Source organism: Schistocerca nitens, chromosome 1 (assembly GCF_023898315.1).
Source record: "Schistocerca nitens isolate TAMUIC-IGC-003100 chromosome 1, iqSchNite1.1, whole genome shotgun sequence".
In the NCBI taxonomy this organism is placed as follows: Eukaryota; Metazoa; Arthropoda; class Insecta; order Orthoptera; family Acrididae; genus Schistocerca; species Schistocerca nitens.
The window spans coordinates 477,751,946-477,778,000 of record NC_064614.1 but is presented as its reverse complement, the minus strand read 5'-3'; the positions used below and the strand labels follow the sequence as shown (position 1 = coordinate 477,778,000).

General features: G+C 42.3%; 1 protein-coding gene across 7 annotated transcripts in view; it reads left to right on the top strand.

Annotated features, from left to right (window-relative positions):
- Positions 1-26,055, top strand: part of LOC126252056 (glutamate-gated chloride channel) — a 712,398-nt gene that overhangs the window by 563,017 nt on the left and 123,326 nt on the right. For 5 of the 7 annotated variants that reach the window (XM_049952925.1, XM_049952908.1, XM_049952891.1 and 2 more), the window contains one exon: positions 21,150-21,220. In XM_049952925.1, coding sequence (XP_049808882.1) covers positions 21,150-21,220 — 71 coding nt within the window. Of the gene's footprint in view, positions 1-6,009; positions 6,078-11,504; positions 11,576-21,149; positions 21,221-26,055 lie in introns of those variants that run through there. The other 2 variants (XM_049952916.1, XM_049952949.1) reach the window with 2 other exon arrangements.

Genomic DNA, 26,055 nt, shown 5'->3' with positions numbered 1-26,055 from the left:
CCTAAAGAGCTTTCTGGAATAATCTAGTTTACATAATGTTAGTTAATCGTGTCAATCATTATTTTTCAATCGCTCATAAAGTGTGCAGCTGACTGTAGTAGATTTGAACTGTCGTGTATTGCATAAATGTAACGATTAGTATATATTTTTTCCTGTGCACTAATTGTGTGTGATAACTTAGTTGTCTTTTGTAGGAAACGGGGATCGTTTTCCGCAGCACTGGCATGATGAAGCAGTCACCGACACCTTAGCTGATACAGTAATTAGTTCTAAGCAATGCGTTGCAGGACAACCACCTCTCTTCGAGAGACCTGTTCCATTCCGTCGCTGCTCAATAAGCGCCGAGACTTAAGACAAAGAAGGAAATAACTGGGGCGCTATTCGTAAGTGAAGAATGCGTTCCTGGAGCAGGCTGTTTATCGATTCGCTTGAGCAAAACAACTTCCACGTTAGCGGGGGAGCGGAATAGACGAATTACACCGATGCGATGATAAATGAAGGAAATGGAGCGGATATCAATACATCTAAAAGAGGCAGACTGGAAATAGCGTATTACTGACTAACTGCCGTTGAAATGGAATGGAAATGACGTCCCAGCTGTGTTACAGTCCCACCGGTAAAGAGCTCCCATACACTGAATGAGATCCTCGACTGCTTATTTTTCTTCTTTCAGAGTTCGGTATAAAGAAGCTTTTTGATGATTGACGAAAGTTAATTTTTTGTTTCTCAGAATGACCATTGTAGTATTTGGTCGCAACTTATAAACTGATTATTTCTGGGCAGATACTGACTGAGAAAATATTTTAACATTTAACATCAAGTACCATTCCGGAAACTTACCACAAGATTATGGAAAAAAAAATCAGAAAATTTACATCCTACAAATTAGTAAGTCATTCTTCGCTTATAATTTGTAACTTATCGGTGAAGCTCTGGTAATTTCGTTTAGAGCAAACAAAACTGATGTAAAGGTAATTACACTGCAGTTAGTCTTTGCAGTCACATTACCAGTACATACCTATTTGTGTGTAGAACTTAATCTCTTTCGTTGACGCATTTTTCAGACAGGAACTGACGGATGGCGTGCTAGTGACTAGGAAAAACACAACCATGAAGACAGTTCACTGTGAAATTCATCAGCTCGATTTACTTTCCAGGAAACCTTGTTACCACTTCTGGTACACTCTTGTGATCATATGGAAACAGACCGCATCAAAGAGTCTCAGATCAGACGTCTACACAGCAGGATACATTTACTATTAACTGCGGAACGCTTGTGGTCACACAAACCTTCAAACAGGTTCGCAGATGATTCTTATGGCTTAATTGGCGATCCCAAAACGTAAATAAACGACTGTCGATCGCAGTGAGCTCCCGGGAACAGATAAATGTGAGGAATGTTGGATTTTCTTGCTGCGTAGTTCTGTGAGAGTGAAAATTATTCCATTCCATAGTGGCAGAGTGCTACAGCAACCAGTTTCGAATTGTGTCATAATGAAAACAGTCTTGGTTCCGAAATTATTTTATGTCATTAACTGACACTAACTAAATTCTCAACAAATGACTGTTTCTGTTCTAAAATGTACGAGAGTAGTTTGATAAGCTTGGTACTTGATCTTGAAATTAATGAATCAGTTAATAGACAATTTTATCTAATAATAGTGTTCACTGATAGCTATACACTCAGCAGACCGAGTTTTCAATGTTTTATCCTACCAGAAAACTAGGTTTAGTCGTTCAGTAAGCTACTCCGTTATTGGAAGCGATCAGTATACCGTCAGATAAAAGTATCTTCTCATTAAGGAATGTTTTCTAGTTTGGTAAATGGTAAAATATTACTGGGGTTAATGGAGAAGGGTGGTGTTAGTAGGGAGACGTTTCGAAGCTCAGAGGCTGCACTTTCGCAATAATGAGTTCTGTTTTATGGCTTTTTGCCTTTGTGGAGAATATATTTTAAGACTATACACATGGAATCCAAAACAAACTACAGCCACAAAATTTCTGTCGAAGGATCGTGTTCGCATTTTTCGATCTGATCTCACCAGCCTTCATCTGTAATTTTGATACACTGCGATATGTTGAAGTTTCTTCCACAATCACGAATATTCGCAAAAGAGCTGGAGAATATGCTAAACATTTCCAAATGCTTCACTGAAATTTTCGTGCTTTTTATTCTTGGTACCTACCATTACCCACGGGAAATTTCTTTTAAAGTTTCTCCTGCAGCGTGTACAGTAATCATTCAGTTAAAATACCTGAATCATTACATATATAGCACACCTACGCGATTTTTTATCGGAATACCATGAAATATCAAAGAGGTTTCTCAAATGTGTATGCGAACCACACACTCCCTTCTAAATTCTTTGCGAGCATGCACAATCTGATTGAACATAAATATGCACTTTTAATGTCCTTTGCAGTTCATGCGATACTGATAGAAACTGGTTTCATGTGTGTTGCACTTAAATGGTTTAAATTAAAATTCTCAGACAGCATGAAATCCGTTTTTCCACCTTGTACACCATACGTTTATCAGGTGGGAGAAAACAAAGGATAGTTATTTCGACCTTCAGTATAAGATTTTGAAGCATTACACTTACACCACTTTAGAAAATTTGCCACTCTTTCGCAGAAATTTACATGACTTACCAAACTGCCCTCGTACCATTTGTTACATTTTTGAGGCACATTTATTAATGATAAATGGGATGAAATAGAGCGTGCAATGGAATATACTGCCTTGTGTTTTGCACCAAAGATCCTATGGCATTGCGTGCGACGTTCACGTTCAGGAGAATCACACACCTCTAAAATATTCACGGTTCGTGTGATGGTTTTGATTCTAAGTGTGCCTCTAGGCCCTTCTAAACTGGATGGTTGAATTAGTTGTGAGGCCCAATTGTACTATGACTAATAAAACACTACAGTGTTCAAATCAATGTCGATGGCTATGACTGCTCTGCGTATTAAAAGATATGCAGACGTTTCGTGTGGCAGAGCTACAACCGAAGAGCGGTTGTTGTCCTGCAGCGTTCTGAAGCGCCGTGCGTATGTGCGTACTGTACTGTGTTTGTGCTTGTGAGCGCGTCTGGGAGTGTGTTCGTGCGTGTGCCAGCGTAGAGGAGGCGCCCGCTCGTCTCAAGTCACGACGGGAAGAGGCAAAGCTTTACGGGACAAGACTGCATGTCGTCAGCACACGCCTGCAGCTCTCAGCCGTCGTCATCCTCCCAACAATTAACGGCCTAGTTGACACTGTGGAGTCAAGCACACCAGCTGCTTCTCAAAACGCAAATTGTTTTGCCAGTCCTTGTTTGATAAATGTGTCTTCAGTAGTCTATGATACTGTTAATTCAGTCACACGTTACTTCACCGCCTTTGAAACTATTTCACTGTGTTTCCTGTTGGGACAGAGTAAAACAGAAACTTACGAGAAATTTGGTTAGGTATTCCTAATTTACAGTAAGTTTACATCTAGTTACGATATTGAATCCACGCTACGATGCACTGAGAGCAGGTGTTATAGTAGACAATGTGATTATAGAATGGTTGTGCGTAATTATTCTAGTTTACTGATCAGCAGCCATATAAACTTACAAGGACACTGTACGAGTTTCCCCTCGCCCATCTGATTCATATTGACAGGCAGTGTAGGGCACGTCTAGAACGACAACATACGTAAATATCACGATGGAACTCTCAATCTTTTTCGAGAAAATCGGCTTTTAACATTTTATGCGTGCTTACAAGCTTCGTATGGTCGCCAGTATTCAAGCATTCCGCAGCCAAGCGAGTGAGAGCTTATTTCCATGCTCTCGATGTCTGTGGGTCGAATCTCGCTTCCGGTACTCTTTTATTATTTCATTCACAAGTAATTCTAATAACAAATATGCGTGGAACACCTCGAAATTGTATGATGACACAGCATCACTTACGAACGTAAACCAAATTTGTTTTGCCGTAGTCACATTGAAAAAATCATGCACATGCAAAGATTCAGTGTTCATTACACATGCTATATGTTGCAATAATTATTGTTTCCCATGTTTCTGTGATCAGTATCATCCTGATTCGTACAGTGCTCCAAAGTTACACATTATACTTGCTACAAATGTAGATAAAATAAAATATATTTGAATGACTGTACTGATTTGATTGAAATTTTTTGTGTAAAATTTTTTTTCCTCATTACGAAATTTGTTTTCCTTTTTTCAGGCTAAAGATTGCGGAAGTAATAATGAATCATTCACTACTAACAGCCTGTATAGTCATAGTAATTACGCGCAAAAAAAAAAATTAAGTGCGGGCAGGGATAACGCGCACCTGTAGCTAACCGCTTACAACGCTCAGTTGCGGACTTCTTAAGTACTAGCGACCATATAATATATATAACTACCCGTAAAACGTTCAAATTCGACTTTCTCAAAAAGGCTTGAGAGTCGCGTATGTTGTAGTTTCAGTCGTGCCCTACACATCCCGAATCAAATCGGCGAGGGAAAGTTCGTACGGTCCTCTTGTTAACAAGAAATTCCGAGTAATAAATCTTAGGCTTACGAGAAGTATGCGGATATTTGAAATTTCTTGTTCACTTATACAAGGCGGCATACTCGAATAAAACTGCGGACCTTGGGTTGTGTTTGTAACATTCATCATGACATTAATGAATCAGATGAGGATGAACTGGCTGGCCTGGAACTAAAGTGCTCTAACGTACAAATGTCAATGCAGAGGAGCTTAAGTATTATCTACAAAGCAAAACATATGTCAATTTTAAACGGGAGTTAACAAAACCGAGGCTCTTGCGAATCTTGAAACTGATCATTTGTGTCACTGAATTATCTCAAAGATTCTACATAGGCCACACTAGTCTACTTCATTCAGTAATAATTTTATATTCTAAGAAATGTAATATGATGAACATCAAGAAATTTTATGATTTTTTTAACTTTTTTATGATGTATTTTTACTGCTTGCACCACACAGGTGACGTAAGACTTAGTAAGATCGCTTTTCTTAAAGAACGTTGTTGTGCGTAGAGTTATTCATTTTAAATGTCATTGTATTAATCATATTATGTTGCCTAGAGATTTTCATGACGAAAGAACTAAATTTCGGCACTATAAACGGTAGCAACATGATACGAGTAATATCAGATAATGATTGCGTGACGATATGTATGAGAGTTGTTTGAAGGAACAGAGACAGGCACATTGCAAGGACTGACTCTCCCCTTTAGACTGAACACTCACCGAGCACTTTGCATGTTAGAACGGTTGCCGGCTTCACAGAAGAGAGCAGGCACAGTGGCTGGCATTCTTGGTCGCTTTGTTTCCAATTTCAGGCATCGAGACGGAGCCAATTGCTGTATTTTGTTAATCCAGTTATAAAAAAAATGTTATTTTATGCAGAATGCAAAATATAAAGATACTACAATTTATTTAAAAAAAGATTATTGATGTAAGTGATGCTTTCGTAACTTACCACTTATAGTTTCTTGACTAAGTCGAATGTATTGGCTAATGATGAATCGAAATGTAAAGTAAGGCAAGATCTAATGTGATAATCATTCTTATATATATCGCTTTTGTTTGTCATAACACAACTTTCAGTACTTACAGTTCAGAACAAAGTAGACGCCTTCTACACGTCGGTACACACTCAGTTTCTTGTGGCTTTCCTGTCAACCAGTCGCTGTCCATGCCTCTGATGTATTTATACAGCTGAAGTTTTTGTTGTGTACATTTCCGTTCCTTTGATTTAGCGCCGGTGTGAAGCCTGGAGCGCTCTGTTTGTGTATGTTGTCAATGGTACTTTTTACGTTGACTTTTAAGTTTATTTGCTGACATGCAGCACTTATTGTGAACACTCCCCCGCTGCTTCCTCTCGCATAAGATCCCAGTACTCCACGCCCACTCCCCTGCCACGCTTTAAACAAACAAAACTCCTTCGACGAACATAAGAAAAATATGAGTTTTACCAATTTTGTTTTTTACCGTCTACCACCTCTAGATGGCCCAGCAATCGTACGAGTTAACCTCTTTGTGCGAAGCATTGCAACAATTAGTGACATCAAGATGGTAAGTGTGGCTGAAGCCGAAAGAAGAGGCATAATATTGTGTTTTTGCTGGTGGCCAAAAGATTATACAAAAGATTTTAAGAACAAACAAGGCTAGCATTCTTCAGCATTTTGTTTTGAACACAAAACCAGATCACATTACGAATTTCCCCCCCGATTGAGAGTCTGATGCCAAGGATGTCAGCCCAGCCCCCTGACAGGAGCCTCAGAGAGCGTGGGTAATGTATGCTACCAGTTTCTTTGGAGAGTCTGCCACCGCTCGAGCGTAACTAGTACTGGATTCTTTCCTTTGCATTTCTCTTAGTTTTTTTATGGTTTTGTTTAGTGGCGAGCAGTAAGACGCAGCAGAGCAGACTTTGTGTTTCCTTTGATGCAAGCCAAGCCACGCAGCCATGTGATGACACGCCCAGCCCAGCCCGGCAGCCGGCAGAGCGCTAGCTGTAGCACCCACACCCACACCCACACCCACACGCGTTAGCGTTAGCGATAGTGTGATAGCGGCAGGTACTGGTACTACTACTACTACTACTACTACTACTATTTACTGTATACAGGCGCACAGGCGCCGCCGCGCCCGCTCCGCTCCCTCTAGTCTTGCGTCACCAACCACAAACGTACAGCGTGTGCAGCTGCTCTCGAGTTCCAGGTTTTGCTGACTACGCGTAAAACTACTGAACTGAAGAAAAAAATGGCCTATCTCATCAGCTGGCAACCATAGCGACCGCACTGAACCGGTGCTTCCAGCATAGAGTAATCCCTTGTACTCTTATTACACTCATACGTATACAAACAAATCCGAATCATCTGGTTAACATTGTCTATAAGCCACGATCAGTGGGTAATGGTCGCCTACATCTTCATCCTTCATCAGTATATTTGTCCTCTTATTTCTACTTCTATCCTTTCTTCAAGGTTCAACTAATATCACTAAAAAATAATTTCATACTTGGTGTACTATTTCGTCGAAGATGGCTTTCCAATTTTGACACCATGATATTAATTTCTTTAACTGGAGAAATACTGTCTTTCGCATTTGAGAGACCAACATGTCCAATTCGGATTATATGGACTGTTGTCGAAGAAGTGTTGTTTCAAGCTGTATAGGGCAGCTGTTTTCGTCTTTCAGTCCCGTACGACTTGTTGAGAAAATTTCCGATGTAGGATACACAAAAAGGAGAAACACTATTTCTTACAACGCAGTCGAAAACTCCCCTTGTCTCGAAGTTTCGTTACTTGTTAGTGTTCCACTAAACAATTCGCGTGTTAATAGAGAACACGGAGGTTTACGTTACCTTCCTGAGAAATAGCACTAATTACCTGCAGCAGTTTGGGAGACTGAAGATCATCTGCACCAGGGTGGCCTCAGTGGGATGTTGTGACAGTTTCATTTGTTTACGAGCCTGTCGTTTAAGAAAATGCTTAGCTTCAGTGAGCTCAAGACTAGTGATTTAGTCAAATTCAAATGTGTGTGAATTCCTAAGGGACCAAACTGTTGAGGTCATCGGTCCCTAGACTTACACTCTACTTAAACTAACTTATGCTAAGAACAACACATACACCCATGCCCGAGGGATGACTCGAACCTCCGGCGGGAGGAGCCACTCAATCGGTGATGTGGCGCCTCAAAACGCGTGGCCACGTCGCGCGGCAGTAATATTGTCTTTAAGACCTTAGATCACGATAAACAAGGAGAAATCCGGGTCTTAATTCTTTCCAGTTAGTTTCAGCTCCTTGCACATGAAAAATGGAGCAACGCGAACTTTTCATCCTCCTTTTCAGCTACCATACTATTTTCTTATTAATTTACTGAACAGTCGATGCTTGATAAATTGTGATCGTTGTGCTTGGGAAGTCCTCGGGAATGCGAGTGACAGTTGTCATAACATACCGGTGTCAGAGAAGTCTTATCCTGATTACAAATATTCATAAGGCATAGAATATGACACATAGACAATATTTTGAATTGAGTGTTCGCCCACTGCTTGAATACTGCTCAGCAGTGTGGGATCCGTACCTGATAGGGTTGATAGAAGAGATAGAGAAGATCCAACGGAGAGCAGCGCGCTTCGTTACAAGATCATTTAGTAATCGCGAAAGCGTTACGGAGATGATAGATAAACTCCAGTGGAAGACTCTGCAGGAGAGACGCTCAGTAACTCGGTACGGGCTTTTGTTAAAGTGTCGAGAACATACCTTCACCGAAGAGTCAAGCAGTATATTGCTCCCTCCTACGTATATCTCGCGAAGAGACCATGAGGATAAAATCAGAGAGATTAGAGCCCACACAGAAGCATACCGACAATCCTTCTTTCCACGAACAATACGAGACTGGAATAGAAGGGAGAACCGATAGAGGTACTCAGGGTACCCTCCTCCACACACCGTCAGGTGGCTTGCGGAGTATGGATGTAGATGTAGATATTCAAGTTTTTGTGTACATGCATATTTACTATTATTTTATGTCTACAAACATTTCTGGGAAGATGAATCGGATGTGGTGGTTCCATCAATTTGCCTCCGCGAACACTGGACATAATACCACCTGATTTCTTTGTTTGGAGTTAGGTCGAGGACCAGACTTAGGAAGCACCAATGAACGACATAGCAACATTACGGCGCAGAATTACTGACGTCATGACATCCATTCCCCACGAAATGTTGACCATCGCACGGATGGGATTCAAATGGTTCAAATGGCTCTGAGCAGTCTGGGACTTAACTTCCGAGGTCATCAATTCCCTAGAACTTAGAACTACTTAAACCTAACTAACCTAGGGACATCACACACATCCATGCCCGAGACAGGATTCGAACCTGCGACCGTAGCGGTCGCGCGGTTCCAGACTGAAGCGCCTAGAAACGCTCCCCCATCCCGGCCGGCCACGGATGGGATTCAAATATCGCCAGGATATCCTTCGGGCAACGAAAGAAGGACACATCGAAATGAATTAATTGTTTGTACACAGAGACTTGAATATGTTACCTGCACTTCAATATGAAAGGCGTGTGCCATATTTTCTACCTTATGAATGTTTGTAATCAGGGAAAGACGTCTGGGACACCCTGTATATTTAAGACTGCGTGTATTCTCCGTAATGATAAAGTCCAGAGTTTTCCACTGAGTCATCGTCACCTTCCTTCTTATAAATGGTGGAACTGTCTACTTGATTCAGGATCGGGATCTGGCATCACAACACCGTAGCTGAAATCTGTTGTTCTTCCGCAGAGAACCATACTGCAGTTACAGCACCGATGTGACCTATGGGATTAAATATATAAACTGTGCATACAAACTGGAATCTCGCCATATTTAACCTTTCCAGTCGTCTATGGGGCTGATGGAACCTACTGGTCATATATACTCCTACAAATCTCTCACTTCTCCTGTGCCGACCACTTTGTGGCGTTAGCGATTACTATGGTTCTCCAGCACTTGAATACACACGTGTTTTCCACTTCTTACACAGGAATGCGTCCAGTTTCTGGATACGTTATTATGAACATTACATAGCGATGTCTCTTGTGTGATGTTCATAAGCACCCTGTAACGTCAAATCTATCGTAATGATGCAGAAGTTAACGCACCAAGATCGTAATTGGGACCAAATTACTGTTGGCCATCCTGATACGGATTTTCTGAGGTTTCCGTAAGTTACTTGAAACGAATGCCGCTAAGCTTTCTTTTAAAGATGTCAGTGTCTACCCTGTTCTTCCAGGAGTGCTAGTCCCGCACGGTACGTAGAATTTCTGTGAAATTTGGAAAGTAGGAAACGGAGGGCTACCGGCGGAAGTAAAACTGTGAGGGTGGGTCGAGAATCGTGCCTGGATAGATCTACATCTACATTTACACTCCGCAAGCCACCCAACGGTGTGTGGCGGAGGGCACTTTACGTGCCACTGTCATTACCTCCCTTTCCTGTTCCAGTCGCGTATGGTTCGCGGGAAGAACGACTGCCGGAAAGCCTTCGTGCTCGCTCGAATCTCTCTAATTCTACATTCGTGATCTCCTCGGGAGGTATAAGTAGGGGGAAGCAATATATTCGATACCTCATCCAGAAACGCACCCTCTCGAAACCTGGACAGCAAGCTACACCGCGATGCAGAGCGCCTCTCTTGCAGAGTCTGCCACTTGAGGCTGCTAAACATCTCCGTAACGCTATCACGCTTACCAAATAACCTTGTGACGAAACGCGCCGCTCTTCTTTGGATGTTCTCTGTCTCCTCCGTCAACCCGATCTGGTACGGATCCCACACTGATGAGCAATACTCAAGTATAGGTCGAACGAGTGTTTTGTAGGCCACCTCCTTTGTTGATGGACTACATTTTCTAAGGACTCTCCCAATGAATCTCAACCTGCTATCCGCCTTACCAACAATTAATTTTATATGATTATTCCACTTCAAATCGTTCAGCACGCATACTCCCAGATATTTTACAGAAGTAACTGCTACCAGTGTTTGTTCCGCTACCATATAATCACAAAATAAAGGATCCTTCGTTCTATGTTTTCGCAATACATTACATTTGTCTATGTTAAGGGTCAGTTGCCACTCCCTGCACCAAGTGCCTATCCGCTGCAGATCTTCCTGCATTTCGCTACAGTTTTCTAATGCTGCAACTTCTCTGTACACTACAGCATCATCCGCGAAAAGCCCCGCATGGAACTTCCGACACTATCTACTAGGTCATTTATGTATATTGTGAAAAGCAATGGTCCCATAACACTCCCCTGTGGCACGCCAGGGGTTACTTTAACGTCTGTAGACGTCTCTCCTTTGAGTCGGTTAGAGTAATTTGCTGGCGAAAGGCAAAAGTTCCGGATTCGAGTTCCGGTCCAACACACATGAAGTTGCCGTCCTATTCTGATCCGCCTGAACTATGATCCGTCACCAAAGACCTCGCTTTTCACAAGACGTCAGAACTTTTGCCCTTCTTTCTCTCTGAAGCGTCGAAACGTAATTTCACGGGGCAGTTATTTGTTTGCAGATACAAACTTCCTATCATACGGTTACTCAAAACGGCTGGGAATAAACCACAGCAGCTAACACAAGCCTTATAGGACACAGGTTTTCCGTTTACTGGAATTTTAATTGTAAATGAAAACTATTATGCACATCTTTATCAGTAAGACATTCCTTGCAACACGCGACATGTACAGGCTGTAGCCCCAAAACGAGCCGCTGCGCTGTGGTCTGAGCTAGAGGCCTCGCGGCGAGGGAGCGCGGCGTGGCAGCGCCTGTGCGGCCGCCACTGCACGTGGAGTGCCGCACCCCACACCCCTGTTGTCTGTCGTCCCGGGGCCCCGCAGCATGTGTCTGCTGCAGCTGCTTCTCCACCCTTCAGTAGCTTCACCTGGTTGTCATTACTTGTGCCGTGTCCGACGGCCATGGCGATTCGTATTAACCGTGTGATTTCTTTCCCACGTCTCAGATGGCCCAGCAACAGTACGTGTCAACATATTTGTGAGAAGTATCTCAAAAATTGATGACGTTACAATGGTAAGTCGTCTCAGAGGAGACTTCTCCCCTCATGTTAGTTACGAGTTGTTAACACTTTCCATTAGCTCGGATTAGTTACTCACATAAAAAATCAACACTTTTGATTCCTATTTCTACCTTCCATAATCCGTTAAGTCCGAGCCGCTTTCGTAGATGTTTTGTCTTCGGTCTGAGTAAAAATGGATTTTCGTCTAATTACCTTGCAGAGCGATGTAATAGCCTCTGACAAAGGTTTTCGAAGTAAATCAGTTCTCCGTAGCGGTTTGCTAAATGTAAAAAGATCTTCAGCTTTCGGTTAAATACTAATGTACGTCGCTTTGTAAGCTAATGGCGAATATTTAAATTTGTTCTGCATGTGACAGTAGCTCATGCCACAGCATAATAGGCATATGCGGCTATTTGTAATAAGCGGCCGTTTTCAGATTGCTTTCCGACTTGCGCAAGCGAAAAATGAGATTGTTTTGCGCTTATACGCTGATGCTAAGAACAAGAAGATATTTACTGACTGCAGAAGAGCTTTTTTATTATAATAATTCAAAGATTTTTCTCTCCGCTTATCAAGTAAAACGACTGTTCAGCTTATTGACAGTGAAATATTCAGAAATATTTAAATGCCAATGTTTCTGTAAGACTGCTTACATAGGTACAAAGCACATAATACAACACTACAGTTTATGACACCCATGTTCGCGATCGTCGCTAATTTAACGCTGAACAGTAACAAATTAGATGCGGTTTGTATATTTATGAACAATATCAACAAAAGTAAGAACATGCCATTTACGTTTGTATATTCTGCACCGAAACCACGCCGCAATGAAAAGTAAAAACATAAAGTCTGATCACACTGAGGTTGTTCGGGGATGTCGACTTAGCTTTTTGATCCACAGGATCTATAACTCCAGGCCATAGTAAAGTAACGCTTTGAGAATGTCAGATATGTTTTATGTCACTGTAAAACTGCAGTCGTATTTAAATACCAAATAGATCAGTTACTCATCCCTTTCAACACAATTTCTTTAATGTCATAAAAACAGCACAAAATTGTAGCGAACTGAACGAGTGCGAAAGGATACATATATATAACAGGATCAATTTAAGATAAAAACTGCACCGGTTCGCTCTGTAGGTATTGTTTATTTCAAGCAGCGGTCCAAAATTGTGACTGCTGTAATCGCACAAGGTGCACCAGAAAACTCTAACGATTGTGTCTGTGAGGAAATCTACTACAAGCTGGACAGTTACGATCTATACATAACTCAAATCAATTAGAACTATTACAAAACACATTATTTCACGCCGAACCGTAGACCAGTACTTAACACTGAGAACCACAGGAATAAATTAATCGACACTCCACAATGCAAACATAAATAAACGTAGTTGCCGAAATAATGAAGTAAACCAGGAAGGACCGAGTCCATAACACCGTATTAACACTTTCGCTGCGGCATCGGTGCAGGGGTGCAACTCTCCAGTGCGGCCCGGCAAGTGCGAGTTCGGGCTGGTAACGTGCGGGTGCGGGCCGGTAACACTGAAACGGCAGGTACCGCTCGGAGTCGACGCTCCTAAGCACACCTGAGCTACAGGCTGACGTCAAGACCTTCTAAGATCTGTAGGATCATGTTCTATGCTGACCTAATGATGACGCCTTAGGAGCATTACTTCAAATAAGCTTCGACTGTATTGTGGTGATGTTTTAAAGTCTGTTTTCTATTTGACACCTGTAGGGGCCACAGGCGTCATTCAGATGCTCGTGATTTGTTGATAATGTAACAAAAAATACAATTTGGATTCCAAAACGCATATTCTTAAGAAGGAAAAAAAGGAAAAAAGAAACTGGATTCAATTGATATCATATTTACTTTAAATGTGCATTTTTAAGATTGACTCTGATAGAGGTCGTCAATTTTGTAGCATGTTTGCTCCTGGTGTGAGAGAATTAGCCGTCTACATTTATCACAGACGCCCAGGGGACGCCCGATTGTGTAGAAATTAGTAAGCGCAACACTTTTCCTGCTCCTTTTCACATTGGAAGATCCGTTAACCGTCATTACGAACAATATAGTTCGATAACTGACCACACAAAACAAAAGTTTACACGCTTTGATGCTAGCTTAGACGCTGCAACTAGACTGCGTAATCCGACAGTGAGCGCGGACGCTTATAAGCGTCAGCCGCACTGGCTCGTGGCTTGTTGTGACGCTTATAAGCGTCAGCCGCAGCGAAAGTGTAAACGAAAAGTTGAAGCCTTATATGGACAACCTTGGTTTTTTTTAGGTTGTTTACGACACATGTTTAAGTATGGTCACACTACCTTGAGGTGACAAGAGTCATGGGATAACGATATGCACGTATACAGTTGAGGGTCGTATCTTGAACACAAGGTATAGAAGGGCAGTGCATTGGCGGAGCTGTCATTTGTACTCGCTTGATTGATGTGGAAATTTTTCCGACGTGATTATGACCGCACGAAGGGAATTAACAGATTTCGATCGCTTTATGGTAGTTGGAGGTCGGAAATCATTAGAGACTTCAATAGTCCGCGATCCACAATCTCAACAGTTTCCGAGAATCCACGTTTAAGGCATCACCTTTTTTTATTTCTTTATTTTGGCTTTGGGTTACAAGGACCACGCAGCCAACAACGGTTATAAAGTGCCAAAGAAACGTAATCGCAAAAAAGGAGAAGAGCACAAAATTACGATGGTAATACATAAATACACCTTCGAAGTAAAATAAAAGCGCAATTAGACAAACACCAGATTGCCGACGACAGTGATGACAGTGACATTGGCGCAGAATTTCAAAAAGTACTGTACAGCAACATTATGACAAACATACAGGGGGTTTCAAAAATGACCGGTATATTTGAAACGGCAATAAAAACTAAACGAGCAGCGATAGAAATACACTGTTTGTTGCAATATGCTTGGGACAACAGTACATTTTCAGGCGGACAAACTTTCGAAATTACAGTAGTTACAATTTTCAACAACAGATGGCGCTGCAAGTGATGTGAAAGATATAGAAGACAACGCAGTCTGTGGGTGCGCCATTCTGTACGTCGTCTTTCTGCTGTAAGCGTGTGCTGTTCACAACGTGCAAGTGTGCTGTAGACAACATGGTTTATTCCTTAGAACAGAGGATTTGTCTGGTGTTGGAATTCCACCGCCTAGAACACAGTGTTGTTGCAACAAGACGAAGTTTTCAACGGAGGTTTAATGTAACCAAAGGACCGAAAAGCGATACAATAAAGGATCTGTTTGAAAAATTTCAACGGACTGGGAACGTGACGGATGAACGTGCTGGAAAGGTAGGGCGACCGCGTACGGCAACCACAGAGGGCAACGCGCAGCTCGTGCAGCAGGTGATCCAACAGCGGCCTCGGGTTTCCGTTCGCCGTGTTGCAGCTGAGGTCCAAATGACGCCAACGTCCACGTATCGTCTCATGCGCCAGAGTTTACACCTCTATCCATACAAAATTCAAACGCGGCAACCCCTCAGCGCCGCTACCATTGCTGCACGAGAGACATTCGCTAACGATATAGTGTACAGGATTGATGACGGCGATATGCATGTGGGCAGCATTTGGTTTACTGACGAAGCTTATTTTTACCTGGACGGCTTCGTCAATAAACAGAACTGGCGCATATGGGGAACCGAAAAGCCCCATGTTGCAGTCCCATCGTCCCTGCATCCTCAAAAAGTACTGGTCTGGGCCGCCATTTCTTCCAAATGAATCATTGGCCCATTTTTCAGTTCCGAAACGATTACTGCATCACGCTATCTGGACATTCTTCGTGAATTTGTGGCGGTACAAACTGCCTTAGACGACACTGCGAACACCTCGTGGTTTATGCAAGACGGTGCCCGGCCACATCGCACGGCCGACGTCTTTAATTTCCTGATTGAATATTTCGATGATCGTGTGATTGCTTTGGGCTATCCGAAACATACAGTAGGCGTCGTGGATTGGCCTCCCTATTCGCCAGACATGAACCCCTGTGACATCTTTCTGTGGGGACACTTGAAAGACCAGGTGTACCTCCAGAATCCAGAAACAATTGAACAGCTGAAGCAGTACATCTCATCTGCATGTGAAGCCATTCCGCCAGACACGTTGTCAAAGGTTTCGGGTAATTTCATTCAGAGACTACGCCATATTATTGCTACGCATGGTGGATATGTGGAAAATATCGTACTATAGAGTTTCCCAGACCGCAGCGCCATCTGTTGTTGAAAATTGTAACTACTGTAATTTCGAAAGTTTGTCCGCCTGAAAATGTACTGTTGTCCCAAGCATATTGCAACAAACGGTGTATTTCTATCACTGCTCGTTTAGTTTTTATTGCCGTTTCAAATATACCGGTCATTTTTGAAACACCCTGTACATATGCTCTTATAGAAGAGACAAAAAATTAAAAAGGCTAACACCGTACATCACAATATAACGAACAGTATGTATAATAAATAGTTCCAGTTGAATAGTGACATAAAATACGGAAGAGACCAATAATGAAAATGTAATATGCAAATCAGGCGTTACATTTCACCATGGACAACGCAGTGACCGACGGCCTTCACTTAACAACCGAGAGCAGCGGCGTTTGTGTAGAGTTGTCAGTGCTAATAGACAAGCAACACTGCGTGAAACATCCGCAGAAATCAATGTGGAACGTACGATGAACGTATCCGTTAGGACAGTGTGGCAAAATTTGTCGTTACTGCACTACGGCTGCAGACGATCGAAGCGAGTGCCTTTGTGACATGACATCGCCTGTAGAGCCTCTCCTGGCCTCGTGACTACATCGGTTGGACCCCAGACGACTGGAAAATCGTGGCCTGGTCAGATGAGTCCCGATTTCAGTTGCTAAGAGCTGATGGTAGGGTTCGAGTCTGGCGCAGACCCCACGAAGCCATGGACCCAAGTTGTCAACAAGGCATTGCGTAAGCTGATGGTGGCTCCATAATAGCGTGGATTGTGTTTACATGAAATGGACTGGCTCCTCCTGATGTTTGAGACCATTTGTAGCTATTTGTCGACGTCATGTCCTCAAATAGCGATAGATTTTTGATACACAGTGCGCCATATTAACATACCACAATTGTTCAGGACTGGTTTTTAGAACATTCTGGGCAATTTTAACGAATAGTTTGCCACCAAGATCGCCCAACATGAATCCCATAGAACAGTTATGGAACGTAATAGAGAGATCAGTTCGTGCACAAAATCTTGCCCTGCCAACACTTTCGCAATTATTGACAGCTATAGAGGCAACAAGGCTCAATATTTCTGCAGGAGACTTCCAATGATTTGATGAGTCCATTCCACGTTCAGCTGCTGCACTACACTGGGCAAAAGGAGGTTCAACACGTTATTAGGAGGTATCCCAAGACTTCTTTCATCTCAATGTAGTTCTCCGTCGTTCTCTTGGACGTGTAATAAACAAAAAGAACGTGAAACACGTAAAGACACTGCAGAAAATTTCTTCTTCTGATATAAGGTTACGTTATAATATGGAAATATGAATGGCTACAGCCATAGAAATCAAACAACGCAAATTCCAGGATAAAAGATGGTTTCTGTAACATCGTAGAACCTACGCTAGGAAAAGAAGAATAACAAAATTTTAAACATGGCTGAAGCAGCAACTGTAGAAAATCTTCACGGTAAATGATAACAGCCAAACAGTTGCAGGATAAAGATTTATTGAAATCCTTGACCACGGTTTTGGTATATCTAAATATACCTCCATTAGAAGCAAAAATACACCTTTATTAGACAAAAACTTAGCAACCTAACTGAGATAGACGAAAAAAAACCACTTATAGCTTTAAGTAATCATGAAAATTACCAAAGTATTAAGTCACTTTTTAAAATCACATCCTGCAGTGGAGATGCATAAAAGAATCGTACCAAAGGCGTCGCAGTAGTTAAAATATCACCTCCATCTGTACAGCATAATTATGAAGAAATGGTAGATGCGAACACGGCATACTATCAGTACTTAGCCTGTGAACTAGCGTGAAGAGGGTGTGGAAGCACTAGGGCAGGCAGTTTCACCGAGAGAGGGCACATGTCGTATGCGCGAGACACTCACGCACATTAAAACCCGGGATACATACCCATGCGCGTCAAAATTTTAAAGCCTCTGTCTTAATAATAAAACATATCAGAACCATTTATAACACCTACGTACAATAGAAAATATGAACACCAATTTGCCTGTGTCCTAGTGTCAAGCAGGCCAAGCTTGCGCTAAGGAACACATCTAATGAGAGAGGGCACTAGTGTTATGCACGAGACTTTCGCGCAAATTAGAGAATAGGATACATACTAGCAAAAACGAACAAAATGTTGCTGTAAATCGAAACGATCTGTTGTCATGAATTAAAAAAAAACATAACAGAATCATTTAAATCACGCTTTTGGCACTATTGTTTTATGCATATCCACTGGAGGATGTGGTTTTAGTAAGTGACTAAAAGTTTTCGTGCTTGTAATACTTTGGTAATTTTCATTGTTACTTAAAGCAATAAGTGTTTTTTTTTTTTTTTTTTTTTTTTTTTTTTTTTTTTTTTTGGCCGTCCTTCTCTACCGATGACCTTCTCCTTCACCTCACTCATCTCCTCTCCGAACAACTTAATTCCCGTCGCTCCGCTATCTTCCTCTCCCTTGACCTCGAACGCGCCTACGACCGTGTGTGGCATTCCGGTCTCCTCTTCAAGCTCCAAACCTTCGCCCTTCCTATTAACTACGTCCGTCTGATCGGGTCCTTTCTTTCCCAACGTTCTTCCTACGTCACCACCCATAATACGGATTCCTACACCTTTTTCCCCTCCGCCAGTGTGCCCCAAGGTTCCGTCCTTTCCCCTCTTCTGTACCTCTTGTATATGGCGGACATGCCGCCGCCTTCACGCCCTATCCACCTTCTCCAGTAAGCCGATGACACCGCCTTCCTTGCCCTCGGCCCCACCCTGCAGCGCTCCCAACACCTTCTCGAGTCCAATCTTGACCGATTCACCACTTGGTGCAACCAGTAGTTGCTTAAGGTCAATTCTTCCAAAACCCAGGCGATCATAGTAGGCAAAACCACCCCTTCCTTCCGCTTCCTCGATTTCTATGTCACCGTCTATGGCCGTCCTATCGCTCTCACCCCCACCCTTAAGTACCTTGGCGTCACCCTTGACCGTCGCCTCTCCTGGACCCCCCACCCTCGGACAATCCAAGCCAAAGGCATGCTCCCGCCTCCATCTCCTCAAGCTCCTTTCTGGCCATGCATGGGGTCTGGACCCCTCCACCATCCTCCATACCTATAAATCCCTCATCCGCCATATCCTCTGCTACGCTCACCCTGCCTGGATCTCCGCTCCCCCTACCTTTTACAAATCCCTTCACATCCTAGAACGCCATGCTCTTCACCTTGCCTATTGCATACGTCTCCCCTCTCCCATGCGGATCCTGTACGACCTTATTCCGTTCCCCCACTTCCTCCTGTTCCTCGAAGGGATACGGATCCTCTACACCTCCCGTAAACTCGATCCTCCTCACCCGCTTGTCTCTCCCATCCTCTCCCGCCCCTGTCCGCTGCCGCGCCTGTATTTCCGCGTCCCACCTGCTCTCCATCTCTCCAATCTCCATACCCTCTCCCAAGGTGGCTTCCGCCAGCTCCCCCTCCCTGATGATGCCCTCCCCCCCTCCATCTACCCCTCCAACAACTTTGATCCTCCCTCCCTCTTCCTGTGTTTGTTCTTATAGGCACCCTCTCTCCCTTCTCTCCCCCTTCCATCCTTCCTCCCTTCCTCCCCACTCCTCCCCCAGGGTTCCCCTACCCCCATACCTTCATTCCTCCTACCATCTCCTCTGTCATTGGCATCTTTGCTCTCCCCTCACCCTCCCCCACCCCCTTCTTCCACTCACGTTAAGTGGACATTCGCACGCCGGAGATCATCGCCATCGGTTTCTTGAGTGTGTGCCATCGTGTTTGTGGTTTAATGTTCTTCGCCGTCACGCTCCTTCGGTCACCTGTACCGTCTAAGTCTTCAGTATGTGTGCGCAGTGCCGAAAGTTGTTAGTGTTTTTTCGTCGAGTGTGAACGGCTTCGTGTTATTTGTTTCTGTGTCTACTGTTTTTTGCCCCCCACTTTGTGCCGTATCTTCTGTGTCTCCTTTGTATTTTCATTGTAAAACTTGTGACTGAAGAGCAGCGTAGTATGCTGCTGCCAGCCCACCTTATGTAAGGTGTTTAAATAACAATAAAGGAAAAAAATTGTTTTTTTTTCCTTCTATCTCAGTTATGCTGCTAAGTTTTTTTGCTAAAGAAGGTGTCTTCCTGTTCAGGTGTATTTTTGCTTCTGATGAAGATATATTTAGATATACCGAAACCGTCGTCAAGGATTTCAGTAAATCTTTATCCTGCAACTGTTTGGCTGTTATCATTTACCTTGAAAAGAAGAATAATCTGTAATAAGAGACAATATTCCATTGTAACGTAGATAGAATGTTTGACATAAAGCAAACATATTTGTAGTTACATAGTAATGTTTCATCGGAAACCACAGGTTCCTTATAGACGAATAGTCAACATCCTCGAATAACATTTCACAGTTTGCCAGCCGAACTCGGTACCTGGCTATATTTCAGTATACTATATCACCAAAGTTGTTGATCAGGAGTTAATTGTTGTCGGCCACAATCAAAAAATAACAAGTCATTCGTTAAAGCACGAAATTACTCGTACTATTGCATTCATTGTTTTCCGCAACAGAAAAGTGTTACACTATCAGTCCTTGACAACGGAGAGTCGAAACGGTCCACAAACACGAAATATTCAGTGACAAGTACAAAAATTCTGTGGCAGAAAGTTGTTCACTCCGTAGTTAGTTTGCCGTGTAAAGTTTGGATCATTTTCAGTGTAAACTGAGAAGGAAGAATGATCTCAGGCGCGGTGAATCGATTTGGAGTTCCAGTACAGAGATAACGCGAGAGAAGTTGTGCAGCGAACGTTCTCCGCGGTCCGCACGGTTTGCGGAGTCGCTGGAGGCCGGAGCGTTGAGACACGACTGGCGTGAGGCGAGAGGCGCGAGGCGAGAGGCGGCCGGACTGCGCTCGTTCGTTGACATCCTTGGCACGGGACGGGGCGGAGAAGCATGCGCTAGAGCCCGCATCGTGCCCTCACCCTAGTCGACAACCAGCTACACCTCACTAGCAAACACACCTCACCTTTCTTTGTTACTTTTCTTTTCTTATTCTTAATAGCTTGCCTTACTTAGCTCCTCTTTCATTTCGTCGTAAATATATATTTTTTAATTCGTAAGTTACGTTATCTGCCGTTGTTGAGTGTGTACTTTTCCAGTTGAGTTGGCCATTGCGTTTCGTACGTAGTGCGCTGTGCCCGAAGGAAGAGAAACACACGAGTATCGCCGCATTTCGAGGTAGACGTTTTTTTGGTTGTAGTGGCTGGTAAAATTTTCCAAAAAAAAAAAAGTAAAGACAGAAAAATCAATTAAGAATCAAAAACATTGCTCTGCATTGAATAATTTTGTTCTTTCTTTTTTTCCTCCCTCGTTAGCGGACAACCCCACCATAGTGAAAGTGAACATCTTCCTTCGCTCTATCAGCAAAATAGACGATTATAAAATGGTGAGTGTGCTGGCCACGTAAACTTGTGTGTTGATGTACGTATACTGGCGTCTACATTGGGACGCCAGAGTTTAAGTCCCACAGAAACCACCCATACTGCTGCTCATTCGCTAGTGCTACGTTTTGTTGGACGGTTCTACGATCTGAGACCGCTGCAGACAGCGCACGCTTTTGCCCAGCCTTTAGCCTTCGCTGATTTCGAACCAACCAACTATTGAGCTTCTCAAAGTTCATTCTTGTGCACAAACTGCATTTCGCACCTTAAAAATTAGCATTCCGATTCTTATTTCAAGTGCGACAAGACTCACATTTTGCTGTGATGTCATACAATGCTAACAGTGCACTGACGCTATTATCATCCATGGATATATCACTTGACAACAAAATCGTTATGTTTCATGACACCTGAATAATACGATAAAATAATTGCTTCATACAGATCCTGTGACCAACACATCTCTTCTCTGCGGTCTCTCAGATTTTAATGCCATGATTGATGGTATGTTTTCGGGTGATGAGCCGAGTTGTAGATTACATTTTTATTCACAAAAATGGAACCAATAATTCCGCTGAACACCCTAAGGCAAGCCGTTATCTCTTCCCACTAAATTCATCACTTCTAAATCTACTTAATACATTAAATCGCAATATTTTTCATGATTTCAAAGCATTCCATTCACATTATATTCTAAAACGCCCAGACAAAAAATTTTTCCTTCTCTGGACGAAGTTGGTTCCAGGCCAATAACATATTTTGCATTTTTAAAGCTTTCTAAAGTCTTGATTCAATGCTTCAAATCCAATCCATTTCAAAAAAGTCTGTGATTTTCCTTGGAAACCGAAAACAAATATCGTAGCACAAAAGCAAGAGCAGTATCCTTTGCCGCTTCTGCTATCCTGTGTTTACTGTACTGCTATCCATTAACATCCACTAATGAATGAGTTAAGAAATTGGGGAAGGGATCAGTTATAAATAATTAACAGTTTGATGTCTAACATGTTATTGTAAGTGAAATAAATAATTTTTAAAAATTGAGGTTGAGAATTCTCTCACAATTGTACGAGTAAATATTTTAAACTTTGAGTATCATGATACGGTATTAAATTGGTTAAACATATAGTGTGTTAAGTGATCTGGGTTATACACTTTAAATATAAGATTTAAACACAAAAGTACAGTTCCTCTGGTCTCGATATAATTACTTTTCCTCACATTATGGCATTTTATTTTCACAACATTCATTTCAGAAACATTACAAATAAAAATTAAGATATTTCGATACAACACTGTGAAAATTATGCCCTAAAGATGCTGTGATGTTATCTCCAGATTCACGAAGGTAAGTATGCTGGCTGAATGGTAGCGTTAGTTTGTAATGTTGGAAAAGAAACAAAATATTTGGGAAGATATAACTGCACTTTAAAATGCACCATTGTTATTCAAAGCAGGTATTAAGCTCTGCAACTTCAAACTGACGCTTGACAACCAGGTATCTCATTACGTAACGCTGTATAAATAAAATGCATAATGAGAGGAAACTTGTAAAGCTGCAATATTTAAAATAACATTTCGCTTGATTAAAAAGGGATATACGTCTTTAACACAGAGCGGGTTAGACTGAAATTATTTTATTTTTTTAAAAGTAACTTTTGTATGTGTTAATTTTGTGTGTTTAAATGATTTGGACATTGGATATTTTATTTTTCTGTGTTTTAATCGTAATTATTTCAGTAGTTGCAAAGATACACAAAGAGAACTTTTAAATAACCATACGCCTCTTCGCCAGGGAGTACAAATTTCCTGGAACACCATGACTGTTTGTTTGAAGGAATCTTGCCTGCTTGGTGGCATGCTGTTCCAGCGACTGTGTCCTGGGGCGAAGACTCCCACCCCCTCATGTCGGGTTGGCCCTACAGCCCGCCCTAAAACTGCCATCCTTAAACTCGCTGCTTCCCTCTAAATAAAGCACAGCTAAAACAGATCCGAGACATGCGTAGCTTCCACAATAAATCAGTGTTATGTGTACTTCTAAAGCTTACTGTTAACTCCCTCAGTTGCTCTGCTTTCTGTTTTTGTTGCAACGTATGAATTCGAAACGAATCTCACCGCACTACATGCATAACTCGAAAATAACTGAATCGAGCGAAGCAAGCACTTGAGCAACAACTACAGTCTTGCGAACTAGTTGCTACTTTCTCAGTTACCTTACACAATTGCTTAACATGACACTGGCAATGAGAAAATGTTTGGTGTTTGCATGTTTTCACTTTTACCCGTATTTTGAAATTCCGTTGAAGTGATAATTGTCAGTGGAATGAAATATTAGCTATCATAATAATTATTTTCCAAGAAACTAATGTATAAATTTTATAGCACTCTGCTTGACCGATTTTCTATCTCTTCCTTTGATACATAAACTGACAGACACTGGCTGGAAATTTTAAAAACAACGCTATTAGGTCGTGGCGGTGTGATACAGCGACTGATTGTTCGTCGAACTGTATTTGACGGTTGTTAGTTTCACATTTAACTTTCCGGATACCAAAAAATTAACCTGGGTTGCTACACTAAAAACAAATCACTTTGTCTCACTGTCGTTTCACTATTTTAACAGAAGAATAAGTAGAGAGCAGGCAACGAAGGGACCAGCAGCTTTGTCAGTGAACGCACGAACAGAGGAGCTACAGTTGGAAGATGTGCGAGGTAGCGGCCAATGGCTTGCGAGTGAGTGCAGCCAGCTATGAGGCCGCCCTGAGGCGTGGGTTGGCGCCAGGCGCCGCCACCTGCCCTGTCTGTCTCCCGATGCTCCCCCCGAGTGTCACATCATCCTACGTGCTTCGTGATGTCAGTTTTCTCGTTGAGAAAACCTAATAGCCACATTAACATCAAACTCTAACACTTTAAAACATAACACCGGAAATCTCATTTAATGGTAGGACACGTAGAACTGCATTATAAATACCGTTACTTCAATTCCACGTTCATCAACAGTAACACTGAGACAGCTCTCATTATATTTTCTGCAACAACAATCAATGCAGTCAACACCAGTGTGCTGGAAAGCATTTGCCAACACTATACGAGCAAGAAACTGTGACGAGCAAGATTCAGTTTCAAATAATAATGTCAGATGACGCACACACACACACACACACACACACACACACACACACACACACATACACACTTACGCTCAAACGTGTCCTACGTGCCAGACAGTCTTCGCATTTCGCATTAACTGGCACATCACAGAATCTTCCTCGCCACGCACTCTTGTTTTCGTCATAGTCATTTCTGAATTGTATAAGTGTAAACGAATGTTAAAGAACAAACACAGAATCAACCGAATGTAGGAAGGCGGTTGCGTACGTCCCTATACACTGACGCATTCCTTAGCAAATCGAACCATAACTAAGCTTACTAACGTAAAAAAGTGGTCCTGTCTAAATGGCAACATTTACAGTCAGTTTTCACACAGAGTGAGTATGGCATATAAACAGGAACAAACTAAAAATTACTGTAAAAAGCAGGTGTCTCGTAGAAATGAAAATTCTCAACGGCGACGCATTAATTTTCTCCTTTTAGTAAGAAATTATGTTAGCAGCTCCGTCCGCATCATTTTTTTGCTGCACGAGTTACACTAAACTGTCATGTTTTTCCAGATAGATAACTAGATTTCCGTTCCCGTAACTGCAGTATTCATATGATCATATATACCTTTCTCATTGTTGAAGAAACACTGCGTCGTCTTCGATCGATAGTGCCTTAGATAAACTGCACATGTACAGATTACCGACTTTATTTTGCATTACTTTTTACATCTGGAACGTATTGTTTAGGGAATTAAATTATAAAGTAACAGCCATCTCTGGTTTTGGTCGAGTTTTCGCTTGGTTCTAAGAGAAGTGTTGAAACTCAATTCCCAACTGGGACACCCACTACCAGATAGTTGGCTATACGTCCTTTGTTCCACATTCGTTATTACTCGAATAATGTTCAAATGTGTGTGAAATCTTATGGGACTTAACTGCTAAGGTCATCAGTCCCTATGCTGATACACTACTTAACCAAAATTATCCTAACGACAAACACACACACCCATGCCCGAGGGAGGACTCGAACCTCTGCCGGGACCAGCCGTACAGTCCATGACTGCAGCGCCTGAGACCGCTCGGCTAATCCCACGCGACTATTACTCGAATAGCCTGCTGTGCTTAGAGAAATGTATGAAGATGCATCCTTTCAAATATCACGAAACGGTGTACACGGTGTACTTAAAAGAATTAATTACCAGAGCTTTGACTCGGCTCTGACACGAGTTTCGACGTGATGAATTGCATTCTGCATCTCTAGTGGGTCTGAAACTCCTCGCTTAACACTACTGCCCCATCTTTCTCTTTATTACGTCATTAGCTGAAATGTACAGAACGAGCTGCTCGACCTGTTGTGCGATGGCACATTTACATATTTAATTAGTGATGGGACTAAACAAATGTTTAATTCTATAAATGTAATCGTTCCGCTTTCGTTCAGTTGACCAGTTTCCGACCGGCGCCATCAGTATTACGTGAATCATATAAATACGATCCCATAATTTTACTTAATTTCGTTAAAACGCCCCCTTAACACACTTTTTACCAGTTTTTTTCATCGTCAGTCTTTCAACACATAAAGCGAGCTGCTTGTCTCGACTGGAGATGATATGTTTACCTGCACGAAAAACTCGATTATTAGGCTGATATGAGAACGAGTTGTTGAACCAGAAGCAGCTCTCGCATCTCGTCACGAGACAGTTGTAGCGCCAAGTAGCAGGTGAGAGGGGAACCCCCTGCGG